The sequence below is a fragment of the Cololabis saira genome, chromosome 10 (genome assembly GCF_033807715.1).
Source record: "Cololabis saira isolate AMF1-May2022 chromosome 10, fColSai1.1, whole genome shotgun sequence".
In the NCBI taxonomy this organism is placed as follows: Eukaryota; Metazoa; Chordata; class Actinopteri; order Beloniformes; family Belonidae; genus Cololabis; species Cololabis saira.
This window is the reverse complement of record NC_084596.1, coordinates 36,149,270-36,173,573: the sequence shown is the minus strand read 5'-3', so window position 1 is coordinate 36,173,573 and position 24,304 is coordinate 36,149,270. Positions and strand designations below refer to the sequence as shown.

Here is a 24,304-nt window from a genome sequence, read left to right as displayed (position 1 = left end):
AAGAAAAAGCTAAAGATGAAACAGCTTTTTACGTTTGCCTAGTTAACATTTGAGGCTGAGACGTCCTCTCTGTCTGTCAGCTCAACTGTAATCTTGAGTAATTGTGTTTAGAAAACACTTTAGCTGGAAGACTTCCTCCTCCTTAGAAAAGAGGGTCACAAAAGAGAAATCTGAGCCCAGGGTGATTCTTTATCCGTGGCCGGCCCCTCTGTTCCTGACTAGTTGTTTTTTGCACGAACACAGTTTGATAAGGCCTTTGATGAAAGAAGATGGGTGACGTCGGCCTCTGCGGTGAAGGTAATATCAGGGTTTAAGAAGTTAAACTTAGTCATTCCTAAATTGTATTTCTTTGCTTGTTTTGTTTTTTTAAGGTTACTGTTCCATCATTAACAGACATGTAATTATAGCATTAAAAATGAGTCCACCATAGAACTTACATGTCTCAAAACGCCAAACTTTCAGCATTATCGTTGGGGGAGTTGTGACTCGCTTGAGCAATTGGCCAAGAGTACATCTGTGTCATTATAAGTTCCTGAAACTGACTGCAGAGTGAAAGTACAGGACGCAAGTGTGAAGTTTTTCCTCAGGAAACCAAGTCCATTTCCACTTGGCCCGTCGACTGAACCGGAATTTGTTTTGCGTAAGCAGTGGAAGTCAAAAATAACACAGTATAAATGCAGAGGGCTGCAGGACGCTGCCTTTCACAACACCTGCGGGAGCAGAGGGAGAAGGAGCCAAGGCAACATTTGCATGAGCTTGTTTGGCGCGGTAGCACTTTGGGAGAGTTGCAATGAAAACCATAAGATATTAATCTAATATAATAAGATAAGGGGCCAGTGAAATAGAAAGAAAAAAGATTTCTTAGTAAAGCTATGCCAACAACATTTAATCAAAGACTGATTTTAATATATATTTATCTATGACCACTTTTAAACCAAATCACTGAGGAAGCATAATTTGATCGGCCAGTTTCTGCTCAAAATGTTAAATCTAGTCGAGAAACTGCTTTTAAACATTTTTAAGAAGATATTAAGGAAAATGGATTGCAATCAGGTATTATTAGGTTGTGGACCTATGATTTTCTGCTGATCCAATGTAAAACATTCCTAAAGTACCAAATAGTTGGCGAGTTTGCATTCCTTCTTCCTTCAGGTGTTCCCTGACTCCTCCACCTGCGCATCGATGACTGCAGGGCTGTACTTGGCTGCTGGGGTGGTGGGGGGTTGATCTTGAACAAACACGCAGCAGGCCTTTGTTTACTCTCGGATTAACAAATTGTCTCGATTGGCATGATGAGCACCGGGAATGGGTCGGCGGTTCACACGCCAGTGTTCGTGCTGAACGGGCAGGGCTGAGTGCGGGACGCGTGAATGATGACTGACTGAGAGCGGCTGCGGTGAAACCCATGCAGGCATTTACATTGTAAATAGGCCTACGTGACGGCAGTTTGAGGAGAAAAGTCACTTAACTGGATTTAGCAACGGTCCGACCTCTCAGAATCATCACATAAACAATTGCAATAATAAAACAGCTTTTATGGAGACCTTAAACCTGAATTATGGTTCTGCGTTAAATGGACGCAGAGCCTACGGCGTAAGATACGCGGCGACGCGCACATACGCCGTAGGCTCTGCGGTAGTGTAACGCGGAACCATAAATCAGCCTTTAGACGGGTTATACAATGTTGTTCATATGATGATGAAGTTTCGGGTGTCCCAGAGTCGCCCCCTGTTGCAGTGAAATGCTGTGGCGTGCGTGAAACCATGTCAGCCTGTGTATGACTGGAGTGTTTTTGGAGACTTCTCAACTTTTCAAATCTATTTAGGTTATTTACAATCAATAAATGGGGACTTACACACAGCTCGAGAGGCAAACATATCATATTTGTAGTAATAGCCTATTATTATTATTATTATTATTATTATTATTCGTGATGTAACTGGAACTCACCCGCTTTCAGAGTGGGGATGCACGTGTCTATTCCCGTGTAGGCCCAGCTGAGGCCACACCTCTTTAAATGTGCTATAAAAGAGTCTTCAGTCGGGCTCATGTCCACATCCTGAATCCTGGAACTGCTGTCAGCTGCTCGCACGAAACCACTGACTCTATGGACGCAGAGAGTTGCGTCTGCTCGAGTTTTTAGATCTTTTTTTTATTTCTCTCCCCGCAGAGACGACTATGGCTGCGGCTGAAGCAATGGTGCCTTCTATTACGTTTTTCAAATTGACAGACAATGTAAGTTGATTATTTAATTTGGAATTAAATTTTTTGATGGTTTTGTGATTTTCTGTATCATTTTGTTTCTCTGTTTCTCTTTCTAACATTTTCTGGATCTCCTCTCTCTCCAGCTGTCAAAGATGGGTGAGGTTGCGCGCAGCTCCGCAGGTGGCGCAGACAACCCCAGCTGCATCGAGGTGGAGTTCAGCATCGTGCAGTCCCCCGCGCTGCCCCCCAAAGAAGAAGACGAGCTGGGGAAGTTTCTGGACCTCGAGTTCATTTTGTCCAACACGCTCGGCACCGATCCCGTCGGGAATAACGCCATCGGGAACGTTTCCCCCCCACAGCAGCAGCAGATGCCGTGCGCGTACTCCCTGCCGAGGTCGCCGGACAGCTGCAGCGGGGGTTACCTGTCCGACTGCAGCGATCACGTTTCTCCTCACCTGGCTGGAGGACAGGGCTGCCACGGCACCCTAAACCTCCGGGAACCCACCCCGATGCGCAGCCTCATGGCGGAGCTTCTCACCCCTGATGTGATCGGCTACCCGAGTGAGAGCTCGCCGGACAGACAGGTCAAGACAGAGTACACCGAACTGAGATCGTTGAGCCAAGTCTCCATCCCGTCAGCTCCCGCGCACCCCAAGGTGGCCGAATCTCCTTCCCCGCTTGGATACAAAATCAAAACGGAGCCTGGGGTTCAGTCTTGCATGGTGGCTGCTGGCGGGGGGAACTTCATGGAGCAGGTGTATGAGAAACAGCCAATTACGCGCTCCGTGCACCCAGACGTTTTTACGCAGGCGCAGGTTTCGGTTGCGGGCGGGTTGCAGGGGTTCAGCAGGCCACCCGTGCACCAGTCCGCTTTTCACGGACACGCAGACTGCCACATAGTGCAAATGAACTCGAGCCTGAGCTCCCATCCCCATCCCAATAATAGCCACCACCTCCCGAACCAGTTCATGAACCATGCGCACCCGTACCACCCGCATTACGCGCACCAGTTCCGGGGACAGTACGGCGTGCAAGGGGAGCCCGTGCACGTCCACCAGCAGCACCACTCCAGCTCCATGCAGGGGATGATGCTCACGCCTCCTTCCTCGCCGTCCTTGCTGGACTTTTACGAGCACGACGAGGTGGGATCCATCAAGCAGCGGCGAGGCCGCCGGTCGTGCGTCAGGAAACGCGCTGCGACGCACAACTGCGAGTTCCCCGGATGTGGGAAAACCTACACCAAGAGCTCTCACCTCAAAGCGCACATGAGGACGCACACAGGTGAGAACACTTAAGGCTGATTAAGCCTGAATTATGGTTCCAGAACCATAATGCAGGCTTTACAAGTTCACCTCTCCAAACTGTTATTCATAGACATAATGAAATGTTGTTCACGCACTGGAAAACTAAACCCCCACCACGTTTGTTTCTCAGGTGAAAAGCCCTACCACTGCAACTGGGAAGGCTGCGGCTGGAAGTTTGCCAGATCAGACGAGCTGACGCGTCACTTCAGGAAGCACACCGGGCACAGACCGTTCCAGTGCCACCTCTGCGAGCGCGCCTTCTCCCGCTCCGACCACCTGGCCCTCCACATGAAGAGGCACATGTAGGCCTCTCCTGGCTGCTGGTGCACATCTCTGCGTCAAGGGATCCTGGACATGATCAATAAATAACCAGGAGGTGGCTTATTCCTGCTACTGACTGTCCCAAATGAATGTTGCAAAGGGGCCTAATGTGCTTTGTTAGGTAATGCAAGTTTACTGCTGGGAAACAGGTGGTGTTTTTTTTTTTTTTTTCTTTCCAAAAGTGCCTCAGACAAGCAAGTGCCTCTGATGTTTTTGTATATATATTTGTGCATACATGAAAAACACTAGCTAAGTTATACTAGTTTAGTATTTAAGACATTTCCTCACCCTCTCTCTTTATAATAAGTTATTGGTTGTTGGTGAGTGCCTTAATGAGATTGCTTGTTTTCTCACTGTGGGCAGGACCCAGAATTTTGTATATACTGATGTGTATTTTTCCAATGTTTACATGTTCTGTCTTTGAGACTATACTCAAATCAGATCAGGGTTTCAGTCGTGACTTTTAAAAAATGATGTCTTCTCAATAGATGCAATAGATTTGTTGCCTGTTGTTGGCTCCACTTTAGGTCTTTTCTTCAGTTTTGTGAATATTTGCTTGAGCGGTGACCAACACATGCAGGCTGTAACAATCCAGAAATACCAGGTAGTGCCAGCCCACACTCATTTTACTCAGTTCATCTACAGCTCATAACAGGCCCAGACATGAGTTTTGTCAAGGAGAGATTAAATGTTTTTTTTTTTATTTTGTTTTAAGAATGAAGAAATACACACTGTAACCAATGGTTAAACTGCTATACTTGAAAATGAATTGTAAGCTTACATGTATAATTCTCCTGGAATGCAATTGTTTTATATGCACTCAAGGGCTTAATAATAAAAGTACTTTTACAATTACTTCTACATTGTCTTCTACACCATTTATATATTGCATCAAACCAGTATTTTAACACGATTCCACATCAGTCACGGTTTAATACCATGTTAGTGTTTTTTTACTTTTCAGGCTCAGAGAAAGTGAACTGTTGCCTTATAATCTGCATCTAAACTGTATCTGAAGGCAATGTATGATTTAATGGGGGGGGGATGACAACATAAGTTTGGTGATTCCTATCATCTAACTACCATGTTGTCTCATCTCCGCTTATGAAACACTGCCTCCTAATGTTCACTTATAAATTGACAGGTTGGTCAGGGCAGTACCGTGTCATAGTTTTATTACATATTAATTATTACATAATTGTCTTAATTTATTTATCATTTGTGTCCTGATTGCCAAATGACTGTTTTGAATGCAAGCATTAAAGTCAGAATTCAGCAATAAAGTCTGAATAAAAGGAGAGTTGGGTTTCCACCAATATATATATATATATATATATATATATATATATATGTATTAGTGGTGACCCTGGAGGGATGGGGTAGATACCCCTGACTGCACAATAGCAAAACACCAGGTTTTGGGTTTAGAAAATGACTAAGAAGCCATTTATTGAAAAAAAAAAAAAAAAACCCAGCACAGGACAGCGTTAAGTCCTTGTTCCCAACTGGCTCGAATTCCTCCGACCGAGTGGACAAAAGAGGGGGAAAAAATCAGTGGTTTGACTGTAATAGATGAACCAACAGTCACACTGACTAGTCACTAGTCTAAAATGTGCTTATAGTCTCACCACACTATGAATCTCCCCTCTGGCTTCTGCTAGCTTCCTCTTATCCCCCCAGCTGATCAGGCCTTGATTCCCAGCAGCTGGGCCGGGATGCCCTCTCTTCCCAAATGACGTGTCTGATCCAGGTGTGTTTGTGCCTTGCTGCTTCCTAGAGCGTGTAGCTCTCCCTGGTGGTAAACTCTTCTCCTGTCTCACTCCGGGGTCACCACAATATATATCCTGTATATCAGTGTTTCCCAACCCTGGTCCTCGACTGTCCTGCATGTTTTAGATGTCTCCCTGCTTCAAGTGGCTGTGTCATCAACAGAACTGTGCAGACCTTGATGACAAGCTAATTAGATCATTAATTAGAATCAGGTGTGATGATGAAGGGAAACAGAACAGACCGTGTGCCTCGAGGACCAGGGTTGGGAAACACTGCTGTATATCAGGTATAGATTTGCCTTCGTTGTCGTTCCTTTGTTTCTCCACTAGATGTCGTCCTTGGTTAATTTTCTACTGCTGATATACAGTGTATGGTTGTTTTTTGTATGAACCTTTAATAGATCAAACCTATCACCTATGAGATGATTCAGTAGCTTGAGTGCATGTTTAGAGACGCTTTTAGCTCAAGTGTAGCCTTGTGAATCATGAATAGATTCATCTTGATTTGTCTGAAGCACAGCCAATACAATATCAATGCTTCACCTTTATGGAATTATTGTTTTTAATCTCACATATGTGCATACCATTAATCTTGGCTTCACATTAAGGGCATATTTTCTAAATATAAAACTATTACTTGGAGCTGGGCATTACTGATAACATTAATAACTGTTCTAGCAATCCATGAGTGTATGAAACAAAATAATTATAAAATCAATGATTCATTTATTTTTATAAACAACACCTGGAGCTGTTACTGTAGGTACGTTAGTCTCTTCAGCTATCTCCTGGGTTGAGCGGAAATGGGTCTTATTTAAAATCAGATCTTTATTGAAACATTATTAAACAAGCAGCTGTTGAGAAGTTGTGTTGTTTTATTTAAAACCTTCACAGTACACAGCAATGTGAGCTTATGAATTTAATTACAAGATACTGTATCTCTTAAGAACATCGGTTTAATTTATCATTATTGAGCAAGCACATTTTTCTTTTGGAAAGCATACATTGCATTCCTATTTCTAACGTGTTATTCTGAATTCATGCATTTACTTTCATGAACATGTCATGTCTCAACGGTTGATTCTGACAATGACACACCTTTTCCACTTTTATCTTCCAGTGTTTTTTTTATAAGAAAGTACTGAAGTGTTTATTTGGCCAAATCAAGTGCTTTAGTTCCATCTTTTTATTTTTTTTAGCCTAAAGATGGTCACCTTCCCTTTCATTGAGATATCCCGGTACTTCATATTAGTTGCTCCGGTCAAGCAGTTGTCAAATGCCGACCTGCCGATCTGATATCAACTCCAGAGGCCTTTTATCAGCTTCATGTGACTTGAAATAATAACAGAATGGACTGCTCCTGGCCAACTGCCAATAAACGTTGTTTCCTTTAATTGTCCAAATACATTTGAGTCCTTGAAAATGAAGTTACCTCACTTAAAATGACTATAATTCCTAAAGGGTGTGATCTTTTTTGTGACAGCTCATAAATTAAAGCTGAAACTCTATACTTTTGTAACCTCTTAATTGTTTTATTACAAATGAATTTCGGTGGTGACAAAATCGTAAAAACTCTCATTGTCCAACTACCTCTGAACTTAACCTTATGATCCATATATCTGCATTATATCCTTTTTTATCCCCCAACCTGAATATGTTACAATGACCTAACCGTTTGTATGTGAGAACTATCTGAAATATAAATGGCCTTAAATACATGGGAGTCTCACCCATGTACCTGAGCATAACCACAGCTAAGCAGTTCATAAGGGGCCTACGGAATTCACAGACAATTTCATTTTATCTGCTCACTTATAGTTCAGTTGGCGTTTAGGAAGTTATTCGAGTCTTTTTCATATTTTTATTTTCCCTAGATGCCATAAAGCGTGTATCTGGGTCTGTTTTTTTGGGGGGTTTTTTACATCCCGTAGCCTAGTCCATCAAGGAGACATCTAGTGCCCAATACTCCCATTATGCTGCCGAGCATATGCTGGTATGAAAATTGTTCAAACTACAAATCAAAGTAGAAACAAATACTACCAAATACTAAGGTGAATGAACAGGGCTAAATTAAGTTTACTTTTATACATGGACAAAATGCCCAATGCTCCATCTCTAAACCAGTGTTGTAAGATATTATTTCTCTTTGTCCTCATAGCTCCATAAACAGGACTGAAACAATACATTTGTGTACTAATTAATTAAAGTTTTCCGTGTGAATCTTCATAATTAATATCAAGAAACCACACCAGAGGATGGAACCACAGGCCTCTGTCAAAATACAGAGGAGGCTTTGAACGTTTTGGGTTTAGAATAACAAGTGAAGGTTTTATGCAATTCTTCCATGTGTTCTTCGATAGCATCGGGGTGGGAGATGTTTCCTTTGCATGCAGCACATAAGAGACTCCAGAAGACACAGGTGGATGCCTCCACAATCACCTGGATGACTGAATACCTGACAAACGGAGCACAGTTTGTGAGAGTGAATGCTTGTGTGTCTGGCCAGGTGGTCAGCAGCACAGGAGCACCACAGGGAACTGTCCTCTCACCGTTCCTCTTCACGCTGTCCACCTCAGACTTCCAGTACAAGCCCAAGTCCAGTCATATGCAGTAATACTTGGATGACTCTGCAGGTGTGGGGTGTTTCAGTGATGGACAGAGAAATTGTGGACCGTTTTGTAGCATGGCGTGAGAGCAATCATCTCATCTTGAAGGCGAACAAGGTGAAGGAGATTATTGTGGATTTTAGGAGAGAGCCAGGATCAAGTTGTTTTTTACATCATGGGAGAAGAAGTGGAGATGGTGGATGAGTATAAATATCTGCAGACTGGATATACAAAACCGATGCTGTTTGTAAGAAAGGACAGAGCAGGCTTTACTTATAAAGAAAGCTTAGGTCCTTCAGCGTTTGCAGGTTTGCTGAATAGCTTCTATAAGTCAGATGTGGAGAGGGCAATCCCATCTGCAGTCATGTGTTGGGGAGCAGCATCAGAGCCAGTGCCTTCAAGAAACTGAGCAGATACAGAGGGCTGACTCGGTTCTGGAGCTTCTCGAGACGATTGTGTGAAGGAGGATACTTCATGAAATGAAGATCATGGATAACCCTGAGGATCCTCTTCACAAATTCAGCAACAGAGTATCTTCAGTCAGAGGCTCATCAGATCGGCTGCAACACAGATCACTACAGGAGATCATTCCTGCCCACAGCTGTAAACTTCTACAACTAAACTTTGAAGATACTTAAATGACAACTGCAACAATAAATTTCCCTTCTGTGATAAATATAGTATTTCTTAATTGAATTGAACTGAATCTAACCAGAGGACATTTACACACTTCTAAGTCAGTTAGTCTTCCTTTAGAAAACAGTGGTGTTGAAAGTCTTTGTGTTTTAACAAAAGGTAACACATTAAAGACACTAGCACAGAGTTTGGGAACAATTGATACGATCCTAATGGATTTAACACAAGCAACAATCAAACAGGGGTAGATGTTAAACCAATCTGCAGCACAATCCTTGGGCCAGTTCACCTTAGTGGGAGTAATGTATTAGTATTCTGTGCGAGTGCTTGTGAGTGTGTGTTGCCAAGGAAGCGAGCATCATGAGCGCCTGTAGCTGTGTTTACCTAACACTGCAGGCTTCTGGGTTTTGTCAACCGTCACTAGGTCAGAAGTCAAAGTCTGCTTGTGCTGTGTCTTGGCAGAAACAGATCAGTGACAATCCAAATGTTTGAATGTTTTAAGAACACTTTGATTTATGGTCACACTTTACCTTTGACTCTGGAAACACAATGTCAAGATTTTGCAGCTCCCATTCTTATTATTCTAAGAAAGAAAAGGCACTTTTTGACACTTTAACTCAGACATGCCTCTCCTCGATCACTCAAATCTTACCCCTCTGGCTCAAAGAAGGGCCAGGGGAAAACTTTGACCTCCACATTTTAGCAGACCGCTAACAGTGAGGGTAACTTTCAGCTCTAACTCCTGAAGAATTGCTTGACTGATTTGAGTTTTAGCATCCTCAAGCTACAGAATTCATATGTATAGATAGCATATAGAGGTAATAAGGTTCTGCAGTTAGGGAGTCTGATTCTGTGTGACTGCAGGACCAGAATCACTCAGTACGTTTACATGCACTAACATAAAGTGGAATTGTTGTCTTAATCCGAACAATATCCAATATTTAAAAGCCACGTAGGCCTATACACCTTAGCTGGGCTGTAGTCGAACAGAACTGAAGCTCTTGACATCGAGCTGTTAGTGTCAGATAATGCGGTTCTAATTCAAGATATTCCGGCATGTATACGCTTAGCCGAGCTAGTGACTGCCCCGGGACTCCCCCTTCTGGAAGTGACAACACCACGAAAGCCAGAATATCAACACAGTAGGAGAAGAAGAAGACGAACAACAAAGAACTAACTGGAAGAAAACCAATGCAAAAGTGGGTTTGGCGCCACCCAGCATCACGGAGTCGAACGCACCTCACTCAATATTCCATTGTCTTCTCGCGCATGTATACTTGGATTTCTCTGAACCTCCAGTTTAATCCTTAACTAGATTGTTGCCAGTAGCTTGATTTTGATGTGTATGTAACCGCACTGAGTGATTATTAGACTTGGTTTTAAACCTTTCCTACTCATAAAGGCGTGCAGTGCAGGTTTATGTGAGATGTGTCCGCTGGAAAAACCTACTTACCGATATATAATGATTTCAAATTACAAGTCATGTAAAAAAAAACAACAACTTCTTAGAAATAAATAGGCACCAAATCAGCGTTCATAGCATGCCCCTCGTTATGGAGGCTGAATGAAAATTAGAAAGATGAGCAAACAAAGGAAATTCTTATTTATGTACTACATGAGCCAAAGCATTTAAATCAGTTTTAATGTAATATCTACATTATCTTAGCAAACATTGTGTAGTTCCTGTCCCAACTGTGGCCCAATTCCAAGAAGAGTAACTTTGGACTCCCACCCTGGCTGACTCTTGACAGCAGAACAAGGACAATTGGACTTTCCATCTAAAATAGGACACCGGGGCTTGTTGTCACACGGGTAACTTGTCACATTGTAATTATCTTCTTCACCAAAGGGGGAAGCTAAAAAGTGGAATACTAGTTTTCTTCCTGTACATAGTCAGGTATCATGTCCAGTGTGAGAAGACACCAACACATTGTAAGTTGGAGATGAGCACCAATTAACCATTTTCCACCAGCCGAAGTAAAAGATATTAACTTTATATATTTAATATTAGTCTTCTTTCAGATAAAAATCCTAGCGGTATAAATGTGGACTTGTTAGAGAAGAGATTAAGGCATCCTGTATCCCCCCCTACTTTATATTTCCTCGGGTGCACTTTTATGATCACTCCATCGACAATGGGTCACCTGGCAGCAAAGGTGGAGCAAATAAGACAGGGTGGATGAAAGACCAACACTTTGTTGATTTCCTTCATCATTTTGTGGAACATGCCAAGTGTTCAAAGGAGAAGCCTTGCTTGCTCCTCCTTGACAACCACTCCTCACCCCTCTCCATTGATGGGCTGTCTGGTCTGTGTAGAGCCGTTTGGAAACAGCCGCCCAGGAGAAACCTGGGTGCAGTGCGTAACATGCAAAGGATGGGCCCATGAAAAATGCACCCCTGGCAAATCAGTGTATGTAGAGTAGCCTATGTCAGAACTGAGACTCAGATGAGGAGTCTGACTAGTGAGGTCAGGTTTTGTTTGAAACTTTATGACTGGATGTTCCAGGACTGACTGAGGTCAGGTTTTGTTTTAGGTTGTTGAATAGATCTTCCAGGTTTAGTTTGGGACTAGTTTAATGTTGCATAATGTTTTATGTCAAGGTTTATTCACATTCAAGTAAAAAAATATCAATAAGAATAGTTTTGTCCTTGTTTTATTAATTGCAAAATCCAGTGTGACATCTTACCCCATATAGTGTGACAACTTACCCGTTAGGCGGGGCAACTTGAGACATGTTCACAATCTCTATTTGATTGGTAATAACTCTGCACTGACACAAGATATGAACATGATATGAATACAAAATATACAACTGAGACTTTTGTCTTTCATCTGGTACACATTTGTTTTATATGTGATGTATTGATTACAAGAAATATATAAGAGAGTAAAAAAGTGTGACAACAAGCCCCGGTCTCCCCTACATAATACGTTGTTTTTTTTCTCTTAAACAAAAAGGTCCACCAAATTTTGGACCACAGTTGTTCACCCCCGACCGTTGTGGGTTCCATGGTCTAAAATCATGAGAACAATGTTCCCCACAAATCTCCACTGCTGCCCCCCACCCTCGTGCCCCCCCACGCAGCCTGTGACCATCTCCGTGCCTGCAAAGCCCGTCTCCTCCTCCTGGCTCCCCACAACCCTCCAACCTGATCGGCCCAGAGGGAAAAAAAAGGTAAACCCCCCCATCTGCATGCCAAAACCTCCGAAGTGTCATGATGCATCCCTAGTTTGCCGCATGTGTTCCCGGTGCCAGAGCAGCCCGGGGGGTGGGGGGTGATGCTGCACCAGCACCAGCCTACCACACCTGTCTGTCTGGACCACCTCTGCTTTCTCTCTGGATTTTCATTGCCATGATCATGCAAGCACGCGTGCTCGGGGAATACAGGTTTGCCTATAAATAATTGCCTGCAAAAAAGTGACCCCCCCCCCCCCCAAAAAAAAAAATAAAAAATAAAAAAAGATCCCGGAGGTCTGCGTGGAGAATGGTTGCGGCATCTCTGCATAACAAAAGAACGAGCGTCCACGTGTTCACATGTGTGGAGGTAAAGAGAGTTGCTGCTGCTGCTGGGGGGGAAAAAATCGATTGGTGATCACTTAAGGACTCAAGTTTGCGATGATTTTATTATTCACACCTTGAACATGTGGTGGTGGGTTACTCCAGATGGGGAGCCTGCTTTATCGGAATGAAATGAGCAGGATAAACCGGTGCAGCCTCTAGTCGGGTTTAGTCGGATTGAGACCCCTCACATGTTGCCCCCCCTATCCTGTAGTAAAGGTGGGAGGGGTTTGAGGAGGAGCTTTTGCCCCTGAACCTTAGGTGATGCAACTTCCAACAAGCCAAATATTGAAGGAAAAAAAATATAACTATGATAATGATTATAATAACCTGTTCTTAGGGGGCGTGTGTGGAAGACGTCACGGGTTCACCTCCACGGTAAGACCACGCGTCTCTAATGAGGAATAGGAACGGTGTGTTGTGTTTCAGTGGTTAATAAACGTGTGGTCACCGGCTATAATCTGGATTTAAATCCTTTTAAAGGAGCAGCCCGTGTTTTACGCTGGAGACATGGCACGGCGTTGTAGGGAAAACAATCAACAAGCGTTCATGTTTTGAGTTGCTTTCTCACTGAAAACAAAGATAACACAGGGCTGAGCAGTTCAGACTGCGCTTTGGGTCATTTTAAAGTGTCAGTATTGTGAGAGGGGGCTGGATGAAAGGAGGGGGGAATGCAATAGTTTTACCTTTAACACTTCCTTGTCATGACAACCTCTTTTCATCGCATCTTTTTTTTTCTTCTTGATATTAAACCTCATATTCTTTAAGACAATTTATTAGCAAGGCAGTTAACATTTGTGATGTATATGACATTAGGCATAAAGATGCAAAACTTTATTGACAGGTTTATAAGTCAAAATCATTGGACCCAAATTAGGTAGAAAACATTTTTGGGGCTGATATTTAAAACAAACATCATTTTCTTTTCATATAAAGCACATAAAAGAAAACAGTTTAGAAATTCTTGTATCTATACATTCACACAAACACATGCACATACTATTATTATTATTATTATTGAGCTTTATTTCGAATATGCATATTAAAAAAGAACAATACAAAAAAGTATAAAAAATAAAGTACAAATATATATATATATATATATATATATATATATATATATATATACATACACATACTGTATATACACATACACATACATACAACACATACACACATATACGTGTCTGTAAACAAAAGACAAGGCAGCTCTTGGGCAGACCTCGCAGATCCACCAACATATACACAACATACATAAAAACACACGTAAGGAAAATTGGAAATAAGGAAATACATCAAATATGCATAACAGCAATAATAGGAAAATAAACTGTACAGGAATATGATACATGTTCACAGATACACAAACATGAATAGACATTTACTTTTGAATGTAGACACAGTTGTTTCAGATCTCAGGGCAACCTTTTGCAGATCTCGGTCTACTTCTAAGAGATGCTCTGATCTCTGTCTTACCCGAGAGGCTTGATCTCCCGTGGAACTGTGCTGTAACAGGAGGCCCAACTATGGGCTCCAGATTGAGCTGTGAGCGTGTGTGAAAGGACTTCAGCACCCGAGGAATATATCAACATTTCCATTTCTGTGTAGGAACTCTGGCTGCAGGAATTATCAGTGAACTGCAACCTTTATTGTGAAAGTTTTTCCCAGCATATCATTATTGTGGGAAAAATAATATTAAAAAGAATTAATAAATAATCAAATTAGGTACCCCAGAGGTCACAGTCCTCACAAAACCAGGCAAGGTTCGATTCGCAACCCATGGCTAATGAAGTTTGTGTGAGACAGCTAAAGCTTGGCTATAAATGCGTTGTGCAACTGAAGTAACATGTAAAATGTAGAAAAAAACCATCAACATGATTTAAATGTGTTTTTCACATCCAGTTTGATGCTGTATGCAGACATTGAAAAAGAGAAATGAAATGACCAGCTGACATCCATCCTCATGAAAGCTACAAAACTACAGCGTATGAATAGTTGTAACTGTCGAAATAGCTGTAAAAATTATTTTCACAGAAAAAAAGAAATCAGTTTCCACAAAGGTTAATGGATGCATTTTAGTGCCATTGGGCAAACTATTTTGGAAAAGCTCCAGTGAAACTTTTGTGCACAAGCTAATGAACTTACGGACTTACAGTTACATTCAATACAAATGTTAATGAATGCTAATTCTGTTGGATGGATGTCAAATCAAACCAATGTTTATTGCTATAAAACAACCTCACCACCAAAGTTTGTACTCAGCAAGCCCCAAAAGCAGGAATGAATTAAACCACAGAAAGCAATGAAACATCATCAAATAGAACAAAGCTGAAAATAATATATCATATGTGCTCTGGCATCACGCTGATGTACAGCTATGTTATGGTGGAATTTTTCTCTTGACTTAGATTAGACAGTTTTCACATCATTGCTCTCAGATATTTCAATGTTGTCTTTTGTAAAGCATTGGTCCAGACATGTTTGGGCCTCTGGAATGCCCAAATGTGCAATTAGGAGGGGAAGGGGGAGGAGGAGGCGAGGCATGGACAGAGCTGAAGAAAAACAAAGGAATATGAGAAAAAACATTCATGTTAGCAGTAATGCAGTACTACTATAACACTATTAAACAACACACATACACATTTATTTTTAAATGATAGAAAGCTGATTTTATTGCAAATATTCCAAACACAGTGATGATTTTTTTGAGTGTAAAAGTTCAGTTTATCCTGAAAAGAGTCGGACAGTAAAAGGACGAGCGGTTTGTAGCTGTAAAACTCGCTGCCGCCACTAGAGGGCGCCATAGCACATCTCCGGTTGGTTCTGAGCTTTTCAGCGCACTAATTCAAGTCTTGGCAGAAGTGCTGCCTTATGTTTAAAAATGATCTCCACGACCTCAGGAAACAGCTTATGTGGATGGAAACTGAAACAGTTTGGCAACCCTACCTGGGGACTGTCACCTCATGTGACAGAACATGCCGTGAAAGCACTTCTTCATAGGCAAAGGTTCAGAGAGAGTGATATTACTCACCTTCAGATTTAGAATGTGTTCAACCATGTCAAGGATCAAGACTGAAAAAAAGAAGAAAAAGCTACCCTGCCTCTCTTTCCAGAGAAAAAAAGACCTAGCAATAATAATTTATGTGGAACATCCTGGTCTGATTCACATACATAGAAGCAGTTTATCAATAAAAAAAGATTCATGTGGAGACTTATCACAGTTATTACGCAATGCCCGACGGCAGTTATTCTATACAATCTGTTGTCATCGTTTTGCATAGGCTCATCTTCAACATCATTTTGCATATTGTTTTTGCATATAACATCTGCTTTTAATATAACTTGACAGTCTGGTTTTTCTACACTTTCAAGCTGGGACTTTCAGAAACTTGGCATATGATGAGGAGCTGACCTTTATGCTTGTTGAACTTTTTAAATTCTTGTTGCAGGTGGAGGAAGTATTCCCGAGAGATGTGAATCTTTAAGTACTATATGATTCACTTCAGCTTCGGCTCGTTGGGTTCTTGATTCTGTTCAATCTGATTGATTCCAAACAGTTTTTTTCTTTTTACCCAAAATAAATTGAATATTATTCTCAATTCAGAACAAAGAATACAAACTTCAGTTTCTATTCAAGTGCGTTGTTGTGCACAGAAAGCAAAAGAGAACTTGAAAATAGACAAAAGACTACACAACATTTCATATCTAAACTAATCCAAACCAAGTTTATTTGGTATATAATTAAGCACTTTAAAAACAGCAACCGCTGACCAAGGTGGTGAACAGAAGAATACAATAGAATGAAATAAATAAAACATAAATATGATAGACATGAGTAGAAAACACACACAAATGCTGGAGTAAAAGTACAAGACAAAAGTAGATAAGTTAAACAATACAATTTGCATAAAATCAACATATCAGACAAGACCAGGATTTAAAGAATGGCTTTATAGCTTTTTTGGTTAAATAGGTGATTCATGTTTTCAAGAAAGACATTACTCTTGAAAAAAGAAATACGGTAACTGCTCCACATTAGCGTTACAAAGAATGAGTGGTTCCGCTGGATTTGACTTTGGTGTGAGGGGCCGTCTGAATTGATGCAGAATAAGACTCTGGGACTGGATACGCATCAGAGAAAGGAAACGTGCGACACAGGCAGAGCAACAGCCGAGCATGCTCAATAAAAGACATCCAAAACGGTGTTCAGTGGCGCTTGAATGCCGGTTAATGACTTGTCGAGTTTAAAGTAACAACTTGATGATCAAAGTTGCTCTGCAGACATCCTGGTTGTTTTGAATCGTGGGTCTTAGACGCCATTATGCCTGCCTTTGATGGCACAGACTTGAGTTTTTTCTATGTTCATTTTCAGCTACTACATGTTATTTATTTAAACTTGATTCTCTTTTATTCAGAACTTAAATGTGACGGTCTAATGACGTGTCTGGGTTGTACCCCGGCCTTTTGCCTGAAGAGAACGGAGATAGACTCCAACAGATAGACTCTAAGTAGGAACAAGCAGGGACGGATAGAGGATGTTCGGATGGATTTAAAAGATTTATTGCTGATGGTGCACAATTATTAATAAAAAAAAAAAAATAGTCAACAGTTCATCACATTTGTATGCTGTATGTGTTTTGTTGTATTATTGTGTAGTTTGAAAGACATGTTGAAATCAAACCTGATGCCTTCAGTCTCCTCAATGAATTCAACATTGGTATTGGATCGGTATCGATTCCTACTAATACACAAACCCCAGGACCCGGGATGGAGACTGAGGAAGTTGGATGTTGTATCCGTAGTACTGTTTAAGTTGACAACCATGGAAGTAGAGGAAAGCAAAACATTTCATTCAGTTTTTTTTTCCAGAGTTATTACCACTGTCTGGTCCTAAAAGAACAGAATATAAGAAGAAGTACTTTCCCTGCCTCTGTGCACTTAGACACGGGTTGGTGTGACTAGTACACAAGGAGAACGGTGCTTCCCGTTGGTGGGCATGATGGTCACACAAGAGGACATTGTGACTTTGTAAAACCAGTGAGTTTGCATGTTTTAAGCAACCGTAGCAATGTAATATTCATTCATTCATTCATTCATTCATTCATTCATTCATTCATTCATTCATTCATTCATTCATTCATTCATTCATTCATTCATTCTCTGCCTTATACCTGCTTAACCCTATACAGCATCCTTGTGCAAGCACAAGGAGATCATTCAAGACTCCTTCCGGGTCTTGAACCAGGAACCTTCTTGATGCGAGGCAACAGTGCTACCCACAAAGTCACGTGCTTCATTGTTATTTCAAATTGTCATTTCAATTTGATTGATTGTTTAGCTGCACTACTGCGGTAATTCTTAAAGTAGTACCAAACTACCACATGATACTAACCAGTATCCAACCAAGTGGTGTTGTGCTTCTTTAAAATGTTTGTAGGGAAGCTTGGCTTGGATGTCTAGCCTTTCGTCTTCAGCAATAAAAGTAAGCGCTTTAGGTCTCTGGCTTTCCTTCCTTGTACAGCCTTGTAGAATGTAGGTCCCTCCAGGGTGTGAGTTGTTAGGTGGGGTCCCTGTGGAACGAGCTTGGTGCCTGTATAGGTGCCAACAGATCCTCTCAGTTTGGTATCTGGTGCCTGAAGGCGAGGTGAACACATCAGACTCTGCTGTGAGTGCTGTTAGCATACGGTGGTTTGGACAGGGCAAAAAAAGGACATTAAATCCACAAACATCATTCACATGTCACCACAAACCAAAACATTATTAACGTCATAAACGTACTCAAACTATCAGAAAGTGCTCTTTGCACGCAGATCCAGTCTTTGTAAATGCCGAACAGCTTGATTTTTATCCGGTGATGTACATGTTGTCTTTATCTGTAAAGAATATGTCAAGTTTAGTTTTGCAGGTTTGTGTTGTAGAGTAAGAGAGACGAGATGATGCCCTCGAAATGGTCCGAAGTGTCGCAGAAACTCTAATTTCTGTTGGTAACTTTTGTGCTAAGTCTGAAGCATTTAGCTGCCATGAGATGGACCTTTTAGATTTTAGGGGCTGCCTAACCTGTAGCGCCTTGCAAGGGCTGCGATGAGTGGTAATGTGGCTCGTTTTCTACCTTCTGATGCTGAAAATGTTTGTGGTTGGTCATTATTCTATTTGTATCATTATTCATATCTGCTAAACCTCACGTCAGTTTTTCTGATAAAAGTAATCTATCATGGCGTGGTGCCATTGAGGAAACAAATGGAAACGGCAGGGAGGCTGGAGTGGTAAGCAGTGACTTTAATTGATTACTGAAAACACAGCCACTGCAGGATAATCCAAAAGAATCTCAGGAACAGGAGCACAGAGAGGGAACACCAGGAGCACAAGTGAGAGAACAAAGACAGGGAAAAGAGATGATCAAAGCATGGCAGGGAAGAATATATGTAAACAATGTTATGGCGCTTTTACACTAGTACCTACTCAGCCCGACTCGACTCGCCTCGCCTCGGTTTTGTGCTTCTCCACTAGGGGTCTAACCGTGCCGAGTAGATACTTTTTCTGTAACCACTCTGCCGAGGTTCTAAGTGGGCTGAGTCGGCTGTATCTGACGTCATCACACTACACGCCATCAATTGGTCAGGGGGCGGGGCCTGTCAGACGTTTGACTCAGGAGGCGGAAATCAGCAAAAGAGCGACTCGCGGCTTCTTGTTCATTGTATTCGACAGGCAATGGCAGCGCAAATGTATGTTTCGTGATCCAACTCTGAGGTGCAGATGTTCATAAACCTGGTGGCTGAGGAGAAAATTAAAAAGGGATGTAGACGGGCCACAAGGAATGACAAGATCCACCAGGAGCTCTGTCACGTCATAGCTGCTCACGGCTCCCAGCTGACTTTTCAGCAGCGGCGAGACAAACAAACAAACAAAAAAGCGTTGCCGCTTGAAGCTTCTTTCACCCTCATTTTTTAACTTGATAGCAAACTCAAGTCACAGATCCAGCAGCACATATATCATCTCCTCCAGGTTCTACATCTTTAGTGTTGTTGTCTTCTTCGTTTAGATCACACAATCAAATACGTCACAGCAGCTTCACTCCAACCTCCTACTTCTGGTCTGGGTATTGAGGTATTGAAAAGAAACGAGGGCAATGCGAGTCGAGACGGGCTGAGTAGGTACTAGTGTAAAAGCGCCATTAATGTTCTTCTCATTCCCACTTGTACTTTTTTTGTTCAGGTGTCTGAGGCGATGCCTAGTTTGGTGTCCCCTTTTACTCTGTGCTAAACCTGAACAAAGTCTAGTAGAGTTCAAGATCCTGTAACAATGTATTTGCTTTATCTGTGAGAACTGCTGTCCATCACGACAAAACACTGCGTCAATCACTGTGCTGCACATTGACCTCTTTGATAGACATCGATTCTTTTCAGGCCTAACAATGTGATGCGTTGTATGAAGCATGACAATAATGGTTGCTATTTTAGCCCACTGTGTTGTACATCATGTCAGACAGGGAACCAAGTGTTCCCTCCCTGTTACGGTGCACATGCAGAACAGCTGTGTGACTGTCTGAGCGCAGGAGACTGGTGTTGCATCCGTCTGTTCAATTAAATCAAGTTAGTTTTACTAGTTTACTAGTAGTACAAGTTATACTTGCTGTCTTAACATTTTTATTTGTGAAAAAATATGTAGAGGACTTAAAATAAAATAGAAACCACGCTATTTATTTATATGTTGCTCTGAGTTGAAGTTCTTTTAGTCGTCAGGTCATTTTCTCCCCAGCAAATTGAGCTCTGCAAAAGAAATACTCAGCTATGGGATCGCTTTGGCTCCTCTTGCTTAAGTGAAGGTCGTATAACTTGTTTAACTTTAACTGGAAAACGTTTGTTACGATCTGGGGCTGTAGTGTTGGTGTTGTGTGTTTGGCCTGTGTTTTTCTACTTGCTGGGCTGGGCGGACGTTTGGTCTCAGGAGTTATCACACCCCATGCACCTGCAGCAGGTTGATAATCAGTGCCAGGTTAAAAGCCCTGTTCCTCATGCTGCCTGCTGCCAGATGACTTTGTGTACCACCCGTGTGTCCTCTTTGGTGCCGTTCGACATGCGACTCCGATTCAGGGTCTCAGTTTGGCACCTCTGCAGCACTTTCCTGCTCTGCGCTCCTCCAAGTGATTTCACATCACTCAGCTTTCCAGTAGCTTCTAGCGCCTCTACAGCAGCTGTTTGTGCTGTGGTGTTCAAATAAAGAACCATGTTCCACTTTTGGGTTTATTCTGTTACTGAGCGAAACAGAATAATCTGGCCAAAATATGGACCCAGCGGACCCAACATCCGTCACCCAGGCCCTCAACGCTCAAGGAGCCCTGGTAGGAAGGCACGACCAAAGGCTGAAGCAAATCACGGAGGCCCTTCAGGTCCTCACCACTAACATCTCACATCTTGGCCAATAAGTCTCGCTGTTGCCACCACCAGCGCTTGCTTCAACCTCCACTGCCACCGTGGGCTCACCTCCTGCTTCAGGCTCAGCTCAACCCCCTGCATCTGCCTCCAGATCCTTTTGTTCCCCTACCAGAGCATTATTCAGGGAACATACGTTTTTTTAGTAGCTTCCTGTTACAATTCCTGGGTTTCGCTAACTTCTACCGGAGGTTCATCCGCGACTTCAGCCGGGTCGCTCCCCCTCTCACGCAACTAACCTCCCACTGCACACCCTTCACCTGGAACCCCGCTGATGATGAGCCTCTTTTAAAAAAAATGTTTTCCCATTTTTATCACCCAGTGCTCCTACCTACGTCAGGCCTTGGGCATTGCTCACCCTCTACCAACCCCGGGAGGGCCCATACTGAGCTCAAGTCTCCTCCTTAACTTGAGGAGTGAACCGGCCAGAGGGGGCAGTGCACAGCCCAAGACGGGTAGCTCACTAATTTAAAGGGGACCTATTATGGCATCTAATACCTATTTTAAACAGGTCTTGAATGTCTTAAAAACAAGCTTTTGATTGTTTTTTCTAAATAAATTAGGAATTCAGCCTCTGAGCCATGTCTTTATCTTCCCATTCTCTAACCTCATTATCTATGCGGGGTTCTGAGTGGGCAGGGAGGCTATGATAATGAGGCTCTGTGCTGATTGGCTGCCTGAATGACGCGATACACCGCTACGAAAAATTGGCGGAAGCTCCGGCCGGCGGAGTTAGTTGTGGGCGTGTTTTCACGCATCGGAGGCCAACCTATGTAAATTGCTTCCATCGTTACGTATCGACGGGAGCAGAATCTGAATGGCTCGTAGAAGCCACATCACATTGGATGGCTCATCCGGGCGGCTGTACAGACACTGCAGAATTTGGTTGCTTTCCTCCTTCTCTGAGTTGGCAGGCTGAGGGGAGACCACTTTATGTTAAAGCAAGAAAAAACATGTTGTTCATAATAGGTCCCCTTTAAGATTATTGCTGTCAACATTCATATGAATGTTAAAGTCACCCACTATGATGAATTTATCTGTACTGATGAATAAACCAGATAGGAAATCTGAGAACTCGGACAGAAACTCTAGATGAGCACCAGCAGGGGGCCGGTACACTACCATTAACAAAACTGGCTTCTCTGATTTCCAGCTCGGTAGTTTTAGACAAAGCGTGAGGCTTTCGAACATATAATTGCATTTAGGTTTCGATTTTATTTGAAGACTGGAGTTATACAAAAGATGTAACAATCATCGGACTCCAAGATGGTGCAGGATTTTAACCGTGCCTGATTACCAATGACCGATAGGTGTGATCAGTGACGTGCGAGGAGTTTAATGGTTGGTGAGGCACTGACTCCTTTAGGGTCAGATTTACAACTATATAAACCCAAAAGGGTAGCTTATTCAATTGGCTACTGGTTATTTCATATCTTATCCGCATTCTTCACACAAACACACAGACACACATAGACACACACACACACACACACACACACGAAGTACGTATATACATATAGATAAGAAAAAAAAACATTACAATTACAGCAGCGAAAGAAAGTGGATAGAGGGCATTTGCTCTGCACCTTCTGTATGTTGGCCGTCGCAATTCTACAATTCATACAACCCAAATGAGAGTTTGTACAGAGTGTACACTGTTTGTACAAAAACACGGATTTAAATTTTGACCTTTAGTGAAATATTAAGTTGTTTTTAAAAAGCTTTTAATTCTGATACTATAATCAATTAAATACAGATTGTTTTTTTTCATGCTTTTCATTGAGCAAAGAATATTTTATTTAACTCCTTCCCCCAGCAGCTGGAAGCTCCAGTTCATGTGTGGACAAAGTTACTCAAGTGCTGTCAGGGTATTTTCTTTCAACTGTTTCTCAGACAAGAAGCCCTAAAGCCAATATGTCAAAACTCCAAGTACGTTTTATCAACAAAATTATTTGATTTATAACAACTTAAAAATACATACAACAAATGATGGCGCCCCCAACGCGAGCAACACTTGCAACAAAATGCAACAGAACGCAAGATCAATTTTTCCACCGCAACGTAGTGGGTATCATATGAAACTACAAAAGATACACTTTTTTTATAAGATTGAAATGAAAACTGTTTGTGGTCTTACATTTATTTGTAGATGAGGTCCATGCCGTCCTGAATCTGTCCGTTTGAAAAGAGCAGGTTACCTTCTGTCCCGCAGTTTGAAGCAAACCTTTTAGCTCCGGCGTTGGTCTTCCGTTCTTAATCCCTTCCCATTTTGACTGAAAGTTCAGTTGTAAGAAATTTTAAATTTTAACTAAAGTTTAAATATATAATCTTCTTCCATTTTGGCAGTCTGACGAAGCAAAGCATCAAAATAAACGGCAGTGACTGCCTGGTGCCTCTGCGTAGAAGAACAGCAGCCACAAGCACCCATTGACTCACATACGCCCCCTTCAGTGCGGCAGAATCTGTCTGCCTCACCCTGTGCCTTTTCACTGCGGTTTTATGTCCCATCAGCAAAACTAAATATCCATCCATCCATCCATCCATCCATCCATCCATCCATCCATCCATCCATCCATCCATCCATCCATCCATCCATCCATCCATCCATCCATCCATCCATCCATCCATCCATTATCTATACCCGCTTTATCCTTTGCAGGGTCACACGGGGGTCTGCTGGAGCCTATCCCAGCTCATTTCAGGTGAAGCAGGGGTTATCTTTGAACAAAAAAAATCAGAGAAACAAAGAAATTGAAACAAAGAAACAATTTTAGTATCAACTTTGTTTTATTAAAACAAAGTTGATACTAAAATTGTTTCTTCTCCTTTTTTCCAAATGAGAATCGATAAGAGAATCGATAAAGAATCGAATCGTTAAGCAGAATCGAAAATGGAATCGGAATCGGAAAAATCTTATCAATTCCCATCCCTAATCAGAGGTGAGGCTCGGCTCGTTGCTGCCGCACCTCTCGTTTCAGCCCGGTATTTGAACATGAAATATGCAAATTCAGCGATGTTGACTATAGAAATGTTCAAAATTAATCATACATAAAGATCAGTGGACAAATATTAATATTCATTTTATGTTATCATTATTATTCTTTTTACTTGTCATGATGACAGGTGAGGTTCTGCCTCACCTGCCTCCCCTGACCACACGTCCTTGTGTGTGACGCTGACAGACTTCCACAGACCTGCCCAGCATGAAACAGAAAGCACAACAGCCAGCATGCAGGGAACAGAAAACCTACAGAAAACATAACCACCACAATTATGTTTTTAACAGCAATATAGATTTTGATTTCTGTCTGCATCAATGCAGTGAAAGTCAGAAGTTTGTATTTTCCTAATTCTTTGGATCGGTAAACTTAAAAAAGAAAAGGGGAGGGAAATATTTCACTTTCTATTTACCGGTAGAAGTAAAACGCAAAAGATCAAATATTTCAATAATCTTACAACAAAACTCTGCCTTTT

At 41.9% G+C, this 24,304-nt stretch overlaps 2 protein-coding genes across 2 annotated transcripts in view; both read left to right on the top strand.

Annotated features, from left to right (window-relative positions):
- The first annotated feature begins 2,069 nt into the window (after positions 1–2,069).
- Positions 2,070–4,685, top strand: klf17 (Kruppel like factor 17). Its single transcript, XM_061732800.1, has 3 exons — positions 2,070–2,235; positions 2,349–3,486; positions 3,640–4,685. Exons 1-3 carry the CDS (start codon positions 2,179–2,181, stop codon positions 3,813–3,815), a joined length of 1,371 nt encoding a protein of 456 aa, XP_061588784.1. The 5' UTR covers positions 2,070–2,178; the 3' UTR covers positions 3,816–4,685.
- A 7,972-nt stretch (positions 4,686–12,657) lies between these two features.
- slc6a9 (solute carrier family 6 member 9) overlaps positions 12,658–24,304 on the top strand; it is a 90,077-nt gene continuing 78,430 nt past the window's right edge. The window contains exon 1 of the mRNA XM_061732799.1: positions 12,658–12,779. The gene's annotated coding sequence lies outside the window, so the exon portion shown is untranslated. The remainder of the gene's footprint in view (positions 12,780–24,304) is intronic.